Source organism: Anolis sagrei, chromosome 1 (assembly GCF_037176765.1).
Source record: "Anolis sagrei isolate rAnoSag1 chromosome 1, rAnoSag1.mat, whole genome shotgun sequence".
In the NCBI taxonomy this organism is placed as follows: Eukaryota; Metazoa; Chordata; class Lepidosauria; order Squamata; family Dactyloidae; genus Anolis; species Anolis sagrei.
The window spans coordinates 240,538,567-240,551,383 of record NC_090021.1 but is presented as its reverse complement, the minus strand read 5'-3'; the positions used below and the strand labels follow the sequence as shown (position 1 = coordinate 240,551,383).

At 44.5% G+C, this 12,817-nt stretch overlaps 1 protein-coding gene across 1 annotated transcript in view; it reads left to right on the top strand.

The window, feature by feature from the left end:
- Nucleotides 1-8,325, top strand: part of CDHR5 (cadherin related family member 5) — a 48,333-nt gene extending 40,008 nt beyond the window's left edge. The window contains exons 15-17 of the mRNA XM_067462584.1: nt 4,879-5,024; nt 7,577-7,685; nt 7,782-8,325. Of these exons, the coding sequence (XP_067318685.1) occupies nt 4,879-5,024; nt 7,577-7,685; nt 7,782-8,176 (650 nt within the window). The 3' untranslated portion in view covers nt 8,177-8,325. The remainder of the gene's footprint in view (nt 1-4,878; nt 5,025-7,576; nt 7,686-7,781) is intronic.
- Nucleotides 8,326-12,817: the final 4,492 nt, after the last annotated feature.

Sequence of the window (12,817 nt, the reverse complement as noted above, 5' to 3'; positions counted from 1 at the left end):
AGTTGTCCAATTTAGTGGGGTCCAGTGATGGCTTCTTCAACAGCGGCTTTATAATAGCCTGTTTTAGGCTCGCTGGAATCTTGCCTTCCCGAAGGGAGGCATTCACCACCACTGTTACCCACTCGGCCAACCCCCCTCTGGCCTCTCTCAGAAGCCAGGATGGGCAGGGGTCTAGGATGGACGTGGTGGGCCTCATTCCTCCAAGTATCTTGTCCACATCCTCGGGTTTCACAAACTGAAAAGAATCCAACAAAATAGGACAAGCAGGTGCTCTCGTTACATCCACAGAGTCTGCATCTAACGCGGCGTCCAGCCCAGAACGGATCAAGGCGACTTTGTCTGCAAAGAACCGAGCAAATGCTTCACAGCGCGCGACCGAATTGTCAGGGCTCCCACCTACAGAGGCGGGAGTTAAAAGACCTCTGACAATCCGAAACAGCTCCGCCGGACGGTTCTTTGCAGACGTAATAGTGGCCGCAAAGAAAGTTTTCTTTGCGGTCTTTATTGCCGCGGCATATGCCCTAAGAAAGGACACAAACCGTGCTCGGTTTGACTCGCTCGGTTCCGAACGCCACACGCTCTCTAGTTCCCTCTTCCTTCGCTTCATAGCTGCCAGCTCCTCAGTAAACCAAGGGGCTGGTTTAGCTCGGCTACTTGAGAGGGGACGTTCCGGAGCAATCATGTCAATAGCCCTGGTCATCTCCCCATTCCAGAGAGCCACCAAGGCTTCGACATGGTCACCTACCGAGGTGGCGGGAAAATCCCCAAGAGCCGTCAGGAAGCCATTCGGATCCATCAGTCTCCTGGGGCGGACCATCTTAATGGGTCCTCCACCTTTGCAGAGGTTAGGGGGCGCAGTGAGCCTAAATCTGATCAGGAAGTGGTCGGTCCATGGCAACGGAGAGATGGACGACTCCTCCACACCGCCACCCTGTTCCCATCCCTGACAGAAAACCAAATCCAATGTGTGTCCAGCACAGTGGGTGGGGCCAGATATTTGTTGGGACAGCCCCATGGTTGCCATGGCAGACATGAAGTCCTGAGCCGCGCCTGTGAGGGTCGTCTCGGCATGGACGTTGAAGTCTCCCAGCACAAGAAGCCGTTGAGACTTCAATGCCAGGCTCGAGACCACCCCCGCTAGCTCAGGTAGGGAGACTGTAGTGCAGCAAGGTGGACGGTACACTACTAGAATCCCTATACTGTCCCGGTCACCCACCCTCAGGTAGACGCTTTCGAAATTTGCGGTCTGCGGGATGGGGCACCTGGTCAGATGGATGGAGTCCCTATAGACCACTGCGACCCCACCTCCCCGCCCTCTGGATCTAGGTTGGTGCTGCACGGAGAAACCCGGAGGACAAAGCTGGGTCAGATTTACTCCTCCAGCTTCATCCAACCAGGTCTCCGTGATGCACGCCAGATCTGCCCGTTCGTCCAGGATTAAGTCCTGGATCCAGGTCGTTTTTCTGTTGACAGATCTGGCGTTCAACAGCACCACCTTCAGACCGGAGGGTCCGCTCACCTGGTTACACCAATTTACCTTAGGAGACCGATTTGGAATTTTGATTATAGATAAGTGGTCCGAATTTGGCCGAATTTGAGGTCTCCTTTTCCCGCATCTCCTCCTTCCCACCACGACCTCTATGGGGGCCCCTCGGCTAGTGGAACACCTCCCCTCCTCCATGCCGCTATTTCTGGCTAGGGTCTTAATCTCACTTTCACCAGCTGTTTGGGATGTTGGCGTTTTATCTTGCCAATTGTGCTGGCCTTCTTCATCCCCCCTCCTCCCCTCATTGTTTCCCACAGGTTCCAGCCCACTACCTCCCCTGCCCCTTCCACCAGATAATAGTGACAGAGACAGTAAGCATAGGAGGGTGGGGGACCACATGGATGGAAATGGACACTTCGGTAGATGAAGGGTACCAGAGGCAAGCGTTAGCCGCGAAATAGGATGGTCCTTGAATACTAGAGTCTTAAAGTGCAAAGTGCAAGGTAAATTCCGCGGCTACCGAGTAATTCTTAAGGTGCAAGGTTTTTAAAGTGCAACAAGATATTAAAGTGCAACAGCCTCAACAGAAAATATTTGGCCCTCTATACTACTAAAGTGCGGCAGGAGGAGTTGGGAGGGGTAAAGTGCCACAGTTGGTAAAGTGCAAACAGTTGGCTACGGAACAGGCGCCACTAAGCGCTATATTATGGTCTTATTACCACATTAGCAGCAGAGGTAGGACGGATTATACCGTGCAATGTTCGCAAAATGTACACAGTGGTCAGGAGACTGGCAGTTAGTAAAGTGCTATGATTCAGATGTAAATAGCTGACGTTTGATGTAAATTGGCGGATGGACCTCCGGAGGTGGTCGACACGGTGGCGGTCAGCTCAGATGGGGGGGGGGGCGCCGCTTGGCCGGTGGTGAGGGCCAGATGGAAAGGCAGTAGGGCCCGGGCAGAATAGGCAAAGGTGGAAAGCCTAGTTGGCCCAGCGGCCGAAGGAGACAAACAAGTCCAGATGGTTAGGCCGCAGGCCGAAGCCACCCGGCAAGGGACCGTCTCTCTTCGGCTCGATTTGGCCAGTTGGCCCGCGGCCCAGCAGCTTGCTCCGGCCCCTGGAGGAATCCTCGCCGGCAACTGGGACAACAAGGGCTTTAGCTATGAATAGCTCAGCAGATGGAAAAGCTGGCGCGTTGGTAAGAAGGCCCGATGGAAAGTAGTCCAGGGCAGCCAAGCTGGATGGAAGGATTCAGGACCCCTATGGCAGGAGCAGCAGCAGTCTGAGACTAGGCCAAGGCAAGTGCAACACAGCTTTATAGTCACTCCCTCCTTGGAGGATTGCTGAGTCGCACCCAGTTGGAAAGGGCCTGGGGCTTCTCCTACTCGCAAGTAGTCCAGGGCAGCCAAGCTGGATGGAAGGATTCAGGACCCCTGTGGCAGGAGCAGCAGCAGTCTGAGACTAGGCCAAGGCAGGTGCAACACAGCTTTATAGTCCCTCCCTCCTTGGAGGATTGCTGAGTCGCACCCAGTTGGAAAGGGCCTGGGGCTTCTCCTACTCACAAGTAGTCCAGGGCAGCCAAGCTGGATGGAAGGATTTAGGACCCCTGTGGCAGGAGCAGCAGCAGTCTGAGACTAGGCCAAGGCAGGTGCAACACAGCTTTATAGTCACTCCCTCCTTGGAGGATTGCTGAGTCGCACCCAGTTGGAAAGGGCCTGGGGCTTCTCCTACTCACAAGTAGTCCAGGGCAGCCAAGCTGGATGGAAGGATTCAGGACCCCTGTGGCAGGAGCAGCAGCAGTCTGAGACTAGGCCAAGGCATGTGCAACACAGCTTTATAGTCCCTCCCTCCTTGGAGGATTGCTGAGTCGCACCCAGTTGGAAAGGGCCTGGGGCTTCTCCTACTCACAAGTAGTCCAGGGCAGCCAAGCTGGATGGAAGGATTCAGGACCCCTGTGGCAGGAGCAGCAGCAGTCTGAGACTAGGCCAAGGCAGGTGCAACACAGCTTTATAGTCACTCCCTCCTTGGAGGATTGCTGAGTCGCACCCAGTTGGAAAGGGCCTGGGGCTTCTCCTACTCGCAAGTAGTCCAGGGCAGCCAAGCTGGATGGAAGGATTCAGGACCCCTGTGGCAGGAGCAGCAGCAGTCTGAGACTGATTAATGTGGAACCATGATTTTGCAGGAGGCAAGACCCTTTCCCCCCTAAAATAAGACATACCCATAAAATAAGCCATAGCAGGATATCTAAGCATTTGCACAATGTAAGACATAGTGATAGCCGTGGCTATGCACCACACAAGGTCGGTTCCCCCATCAGGTCCCGGTCATTCTGTGTATGCTGCAAGCTGAGGCATATAGGGAGACATAGAAAGTGACAATAAAGGTCTCTTCAGTGAAGTGAGGAGCAAGCAGCTCTGCTTTAGGTATTGTGTGTCCTCAGGAGGAAGAAGTAAAGCTGTGGCTGCCGTTTTACTCAGCTTGCTGGTTGGTACTGGTCTCTCTCCCAGCAACAACCAGCAACAATCTCTGGGTTTCTCTCCCCCCCCCCCCCCCACAAACACCAGTAAAGCTGCTGTGTCTCAGCACTGACAGCAACAGTCTGTGGGTCTCTCTCACCCCACACAAACACCAGGGGATAGGGGAAAAGCTTCAGCAACCAATCTGCTACTGAGCCCAGAGAGATCATTCCATAAATGCAGATTGTTGTACCATACCTAATACAAATAAAACATCCCCTGAAAATAAGCCATAGTGTGTCTTCTTGAAGAAAGATAAATATAAGACAGTGTCTTATTTTCAGGGCAACACGGTACACCTTCTTCTGCCACTGTGTGTGATTTTCTTGATTTTGCTGTTAGCTGAGAAACTTCAAATGAGACGGTTGCTGCACTGAGATTTCAGACCCCAAACCTGAGACCTAGGCTCCTTCTACACTGCCATATCAAATCCATATTATCCACTTTGAACTGGATTATATGGCAGTGTATTCTCATATAATCCAATTCAAATCAGACAATCTGGATTGTTTGCTTTGATAATCTGGATTATATGTTAGTGTAGAAGGGAATTTAGGAACCAACCCCTGATAATTCCCAAGTAGGATTCTTCTTTAAAAGCTCCATTGGATCCATTTCTTCAGCAATAGATTTATTAGGTGCCCCCCCCCCCCCAAATTTACCAACAACCACAGGGGGTAGGTGTATTCCAGTCTTCATTGAGTAAGATGTTTCATAATCATGTAGGAGAAGGGAGAGGCAGGAAGAATTGATATTTAAGTCATGTCTTTTACATGTTGCTGTCATATAGTATCTGCATTCTTGCTCCTGGGCATATGGGGGGCACCAATCAAAGGTAAATCTCCATTCTAAAAACACATCTCTGTTTTCTTTGCAGATATTACATTGGACAAATATAATCAAGATATGGCTGTTTTGGGCGGAATTCTGGGGAGTTTGCTGGCAATTACACTCATGCTGCTCGGATTGATCTCCTATAAATACTACAAACTGAAAAATGCACCTGGAGAAGATGACAGCAGCGTATGTGGGCCACTGATGCTTGTTTATTTGGGGGAAGCCCCATCCAAATATTAAAAGAAGTCTTAATGCCAAGAATAGGATGGGATTGTTGAGAAGTTGGTCATGGTTTATTTTGCTAGCTTTCATCTTCGTGTTGTAACAAAATCAGAGAAGAAATTCTGTTTATGCACCATGTAGAGGGAATGCCACAAGAAGAGCAAACTGACAGCTTCCCTGGCAATGCAAGGGATTATGCTGAGAAGAATAGTTGAGATAATATCTTACATCTTCTGCAGCTACATTACCAGATGGTTTCTTAGTTCATCAAAAGTGACAAAATATGGGCACCATTCAAAAACCTGCAGTGGGTTAAACCACTAAGCTGCAGAACTTGCTGACCGTAATTTGCTGGGTTGGGTGAGCTCCCATTGTCAGCCCCAGCTTCTGCCAACTTAGCAATTTGAAAATATACAAATGTGAGTAGATCAATAGGTACCGTTTCAGTGAGACAGTAACAGCGCTCCATGCAGTCATGCAAGTCACATGACCTAGGAGGTGTCTACAGACAACACTGGCTCTTCAGCTTAGAAATGGAGATGAACACCAACCCCCAGAGTTGGACACGACTAGACTTAATATCAAGGGGAAATCTTTACCTTTACTCAAAAACATGCATACATACCTTCTTTGTTTTAATTGAAAAAGATGCTGTAGAATAAAAGTGAGGTATATTTCCCGGCAGGTGGTTAAATTCAGTTAACAGAGTATTGTTTTGAATGACCAAATTTTATCAAACCAAAATGGAAAATGTTGAGTGGATACCCAGTAGTCACAGTTAAGCTTTTATTGAGTAACCTATAAACCTGCTCCCTTAAAAACCTGCCATTTTCTATTTACAGCTTTGATCTTTAGTAGGAAGCATGGCCATGTAGGCTGGGGATGTGCTGGAGGATCCCAGGTTGGGAAAGGCTGCTATAAGGCTGGATCTACACTATCCCATATCCCAGGAACTGATCCCAGATTATCTGCTTATTGCAGATTATCTGGCAGTGTAGAGTCATATAATACAGTTCAAGCAGATAATCTAGGATCAGATCCTGGGATATAGGGCAATGTAGATCCAGCCTAAGGTTTTCATGTTAAGGCCCCATAGTTCCACTCTGTACATCTAAAAACAATCATTTTATGCAGATACTTCCAAAGTCTCAATAAAGGGGGAAACCCTGATTTCATCTATACAGAAGAAAAATCTGTCACCCATCTGTCAGGGGTGATTTGAATGCAATATTCCTGCTTCTTTAAGGAGGATGTTGACAAGCTGGAATGTGTCCAGAGGAGGGCGATTAAAATGATCAAGGGTCTGGAGAACAAGCCCTATGAGGAGTGGCTTGAAGAACTGGGCATGTTTATCCCGCAGAAGAGAAGGCTGAGAGGAGACATGATAGCAATGTATAAATATGCGAAGTCATAGGGAGGAGGGAGCAGGCTTGTTTTCTGCTGCCTTGGAGACTAGGAAATGGAACAATTGCTTCAAACTCTAGGAAAAGAGATTCCATCTGAACATTAGGAAGAACTTTCTGACTGTGAGAGCTGTTCAGCAGTGAAACTCTCTGCCCCGGAGTGTGATGGAGGCTCCTTCTTTGGAGGCTTTTAAACAGAGGCTGGAGGACCATTTGTCAGGGGTGCTTTGAATGTGATTTTCCTGCTTCTGGGCAGGGGGTTGGACTGGATGGCCCATGAGGTCTCTTCCAACTCTTTGATTCTATGATTCTATGAAATAGCAAATCCTTAGTTCTTTTTATTGTAACCCTCCTGCTTCAGGATGCATCTATACTGTAGACCTGATGGCTGAATACTATGGAATCCTGGGACTTGTAGTTTGATGAGGCACCAGCACTCTTTGGCCTAGAAGGATACAGACCTTGTAAAACTAAAACAACCTTGATTCCATGCCATGGAGCCTTGGCAGCTAAAGTGGTGTCAAATTGCATTAATTTGATAAGGTAGATGCAGCTCAAGTGTATTTGTTATCCTTCTTTGTTTTTTTATAGATGAGCAAAATTAGTGGGAAAGTGCTCTAGCTGCTGATTTAAATGTCAGTAGCTATTATAATATGACATATGTGAAATTCAAATCAAAAGGAAGAATAAATATGGCTAATAGATATTAAAGATTATGAACCCTCTTTTCAGCTTTCTAAATACCCTGAAAGTACGAGATCCTTTCTGATCTTGGAAGCTAAGCAGTGTCAGCCCTGGCTAACATTTGGCTGGGAGATTTGCGATGGTTACAAAGGTGCTCTAGGCTACATTTCAGAAAGAACTGCCAAATATACCTCTGAATATTCCACACCTAAGCAAACACTGTGTGAGTCATGGAGTTGCCATAAGTCAAAGGGCACACACATTAGGCCCCATCATTTTAAAGATATGTGATTGTCCAATGTACATATCTCAGTCAGAGCTTGCAGGCATTACTCCTAAAATCATCAGCATAGCTATTCTTTTCCAAAATCTAGTCTGAACTTCTTTGCCTTCTTTGCAACTATGAAAACCTGTGTCCTTCTTTTGCAGTTTACTGGAGGTTTTACCAATGAGATCTATGAAAATGGTGAGCAACCTAACTTTGATGGAAAGGGTGATGAGCTGCCAGCAAACGTAGAGGTTGAACATGACAGCCCAGGTCTTTCAGCTCCTTTGGAGAAGAGCGTGGAAGTCAGCTTGGCATCAGCCCCCTCTGAAAAAATTGAAAACGAAGAGGCTGAACATGACAGCCCAGGTCCTTCGGCTCCTTTGGAGAAGAGCATGAAAGTCAGCTTGGCATCAGCCTCCTCTGAAGCAATTGAAAATGAAGCTAAAAATGAGGATAGTGAAAAGGAAGTGAAGTCCATCCTCACAAAAGACAGGCGGGTGGCAGATGATGGCTACAAATCAGTGTGGTTCAAAGAAGACATTGACCCAGATGCTAAGGATGATGTTTTAGTGATTGGAGATGAACGAAACAGAATTGATAGTGATGATGATAGTAATGAGGAGGAGGAGGAGGGGGGAAATGGTAGCGGCAGAGGTGGCACTCATGTTGCCATCATTCCAGGAAGAGCTCAACTACCAGAGGATCAATCTCTTTTAAGTGGATCTTTTGAGAATAAGGAAGAAAACAGCATTTATTTGTAAAGTTAACAAAGTAAAATGTCATTTCCTTATGTCTTTCAATGTATATCCTGACTACGGTTTTTACAGCTGTTTGTTGAATGGTTGAATTCTACTCAGTTCATGTGAAACATAGACCAAGATAAGCTATGTGTAGTCTTGTCTCAGAGAATATGGGAACAAATCATCCTTCTCCAAATATAATCTGATCAGAGGGATGTTTTCAGGAATAATTATGTTCAAGATAATAGGCATGGGCAATCCATGGTTTTAAATGGTTCTAAAGTACTTTAAAAATAAGAGAGTGCTGGTGCTTTGCTTTTACAGTGTTGCTAAAGTTCTGGTGGTGAAAATTTCAGAACTCTAAAAAAAACTTTCAAAATTTCGTTATAAATGGCTCTTGCTAATTGGTTCTGTCATAAAAATTGCCAATAATGAAATAATAATGAAATTTTGAAAGTTTTGTTAGAGTTCTGAAATTTTCACCATCAGAACTTTAGCAACACCGTAGAAGCAAAGCACTAGTCCCACCCAGTTTTGTAATTATTTTAGAACCGTTTAGAACCATGGATTGCCCATGCCTACAAGATAAGTATGATCATAATTTATATATAAGGAGCACCCAATGGCACAAGGGGTAAAACCCTTGTGCCGGCAGGACTGCAGAACGACAGCCACAGGTTTGAATCCGGGTAGAGCGTGGATGAGCTCCCTCTGTTAGCTCCGGCTCCCCATAAAAAGTCGCTCCTGACGCAGAAAAAAAAATATATAGTGTCCTGCATCAACCCAAGCCCTTTTGGTGAACCTCGTGCAGAAAATCCCCATTTCCCACATGAACCAGGAAGTTCAGGATAGGACAAGTACTTTTTTTTGGCAAGCACCCTCTAAGCAAGGGTTATTGATTTACGTTAAGTAATAGAGGTTATTCTCATGTGACAACTTTTCTAATATGAGACTGGTAGTGAATGGTGTAGGGTTGGTTAGCCTTTTGATATCCGTGTGCTAGTCTTCTGACAGAACCCAACATCTGAAAGAGTAATTTAGCATTGCAGTGAGCTATTCAATAATTAAATCTGGAATAGCAATGAAACAGAAGTATTCATTTAAACCAGGAGAAACATAGCACCCAATTATGGGATTACTGTTTTTAAAGAACATTGTCATTATATGAGAGCCAGTGCATTGTAGTAGTTTGAGCATTGAACTACAACTCTGGACACTATGGCTCGAGTCCCCGTTTGCCCATGGAAATTCATTGGGTGACCTTGCACGAATCCCACACTCTCAGCCCTAGAAAATCCTATGAGTGGTTCGCCTTAGGGTTTCCGTGAATTGGAAACAATCTGAAGGTACACAACAACAATATTATAGTCTACTGGATGCACTTGGGTGCAAGAGCCATGGTTTTAGCTTCTTCCTTTAGACAAGTTTCCCATTCTCAGCTGTGGTTACTCAACTTTAATAAAGTACTAGTGGCATCTGGTATGGGCCTGGGCTGTGGAATTTTCACTTAGATAAGTAGCAGCATTTCTTTGTTGAATGGCTTTATGATGTTGGTTGTCTTCATATAATAGTTTATTCTTCAAGGAAATTATATAAAACCTTGCACTTTATAATATAAAAGCTGAAGTCGTCCATTCAATTCTATTAAGATATATACCAAGTACTCCTTTGAAATGACTAAATAGCATGGAAAGAAAAATAGCACGTCTCCATCTTGTAGGTGTGATTCATTTCAGAATGATGATATAGTGACACAGAAAGAGAATGCTGCAGTTATCTCAAAAAGAAAAGAAATACAGCAATAATTGACAAAGTGTCAAAAAGGAAAATATTTTCTCAATTTTTAGAATTGCTCTTCAGATAAAAATTATTAATAAAAGAAAATAAAAATGGATAAATAGTGGACTTATTTGTTTATTTGTTTATTTATTGCAACAGAACAAGGAGTAAAGAGGGCCCCATCCTTAAGCTATATGATGGTACATTAAAAAAGGCTTTGAGAAATTGGAATAATGATAACCATTTAATAACAAACAGCTGGGTGATTGGGAGCAATGTAGCATCTGAGGATGGGGCTGAGAGGGAAAGATTGTAAAGGAGAACGCTCATCACATTAGAGAAGGAATCCACTTTAAATATGGTTGCTGCCTCCTGCACAATTCTGGGGTTTGTAGTTTTGGGATGAGCATTTAAAAGGAGCCCCCAGTGGCCCAGTGGATTAAAGCATTAAGCTGCTGAACTTGCTAATGGAAAGTTCGCACATTCAAATCTGTGGAGCAGGGTGAGCTCCCGCTGTTAGCCCCAGCCTCTGCCAACCTAGCAGTTCGAAAATATGCAAATGTGAGTAGATCAATAGGTACTGCTCCAGCGGGAAGGTAACGGCACTCCATGCAGTCATGCCGGTCACATGATCTTGGAGGTGGACAGCGACAGCTCTTCGGCTCAGAAATGGAGATGAGCACCAAGCCCAGAGTAGGACACAACTGAACTTCATATCAGGGGAAAACCTAACCCTTTAACAGCTTCACTAAACTACAAACCCCAGAATTCTGCGGGAGGCAGAAACCGGATTTAAAGTGGATTCATTCTCTAGTGCAACGAAGTAACTGAAGCCATGCATATTGCTCTTGAGCCTGTCTGATAAGAAGACAAATACATATTTTTGAGTATTTTTTAAGCTTTCTGGGCTACGTTGGTGGACTCTTTGTTAATGTTTTATTTGGAGAAGTAAAGACCATGGAAGTAGACTGATCTGTGACACTTATATAAAATACATTTTTTTAAAGATCAGTAATTGGCCTTTAATCTTATTGTGACAGCAAGAGGGGAAAGCAGAGAGATACCGCAGACAAGCGATTTCAGTTATCAAAGAATAGATGAATAATTTGTTTCCGCAGCAAGTTGACAAGTTGTGTTTGAATTAACGAAGGTAGACAAAAGATTAATATATTCTCTGTAAGACAGATTGCAAATGTCAATTAGAGGGAGAGAAAATAAATTAACATCTAAATCAGGCCAATTATTTAGACTTTCTGTGATAATTATGTGAATATAATGCTTATTGGCTAGTGCTCATTTTAGAAAATATAAGCTACCTCTGTATTAAGCTTCCACAAATACAAATTCATTAAAGTATATTTTGAAATATACATTTTGCAAAGAGTGGTGCGCATGGAGATTCCACACTTGCTGAACTAGCTGCATGCTAATGTCCCATATCTGTCCTATAAATGGATTTGGAATCATGTTTTGATTTTACTTTTTTAATGAAAAAATCTGATGAGTCATATTTGTCATTGGCCTATGCAAAATATAGCCACAGTCCAATTTCAGTGCAAACAGAGAGGTACCAACAGAGGATCTTTAAAGGGAGGATGTAGTACTGTTGTGTGCTTTAAAGTCCTTTCTGACTTATGGTGATCCTAAAACAAGTGTATCAGTATTTCTTTGGCAATATTTCTTTGGAGGGGGTTTGCCATGGCCTTCCACTGAGGTTAAAAGAGTCTGCCTTGCCCAGAATCACCCAATGGGTTTCCATAGTTTGACCTGAGTGGAGATCTGAACTTTGTTCTCCAAAGTCCTAGTCAAACACTCAGACCAATACACCAATCTGGCTCACCGGTGACATTGAACAGTATCAGGACAGCCTAGTTTATTCTCAGTGCAAGTTATCACGTGTGGTGGAGTGAATCTCAGGCCAGGAAGTGGTGAACCCACTAACATCGCCACAAAAAAAATCCCCACTTTCAAAGTGTCTGGCACCACATGATGTTCTGGCTTTGAGAGAACTGGTCATATTCCAAATGTCTCACCCTGAGGGAAATTCTTTTGCACAGCAAAACGTTGGTGTATTGCTCTTGAAATCATAATCCTTGTCTACTACATATTCAAAGTGTTAATAATAATAATAATAATAATAATAATAATAATAACAGTAATTTTATTGTATTGTCGAAGGCTTCCATGGCTGGAATCACTGGGTTGTTCTAGGTTTATTGGGCTATATGGTCATGTTCTAGAAGCATTCTCTCCTGATGTTTCGCCTGCATCTATAGCAAGCGTACTCAGAGGTTGTGAGGTCACAACCTCTGAGGATGCTTGCCATAGATGCAGGTGAAATGTCAGGAGAGAATGCTTCTAGAACATGGCCATATAACCCGAAAAACCAACAACAACCCAGTAATTTTATTTCTTATCCACCTCACCTTGTGGCTCCAGGTGGATCAAAGCACAGTCAAAACACACAAACATTGCAAAAATTCTATAAGCGCACATATTAAAATGTAGTTCTATAATGCATATCAAAACATATTCTATATAATACATATGAAATACACAGGACAGAGATTAAGATACAGGACACGAATTTAAAATTCATTATTTAAACTGTCTTTGAGTTGAAAAAGGGCCTGTATCCACTTCTGGGCCAATCCTGGGGCAAGCTGTTTGGCCTCAAGACAGCACGTATGCCTGACAGGTGTCTCATGAGGCTTCAGAGTGACATAAGGGTGTCATTCATGTTAGAGAGCAGAACATCTTCTACATATTCCTACTAATTCTCCTAGCTGTCTCCCTTCCCTGCTTCCAGTGAACAGCTTGATAGCAAATTTCTCCCTGAGCTGCTTTGTGTGACCCTGCCTTTATCATCCCCCTCAATATCTC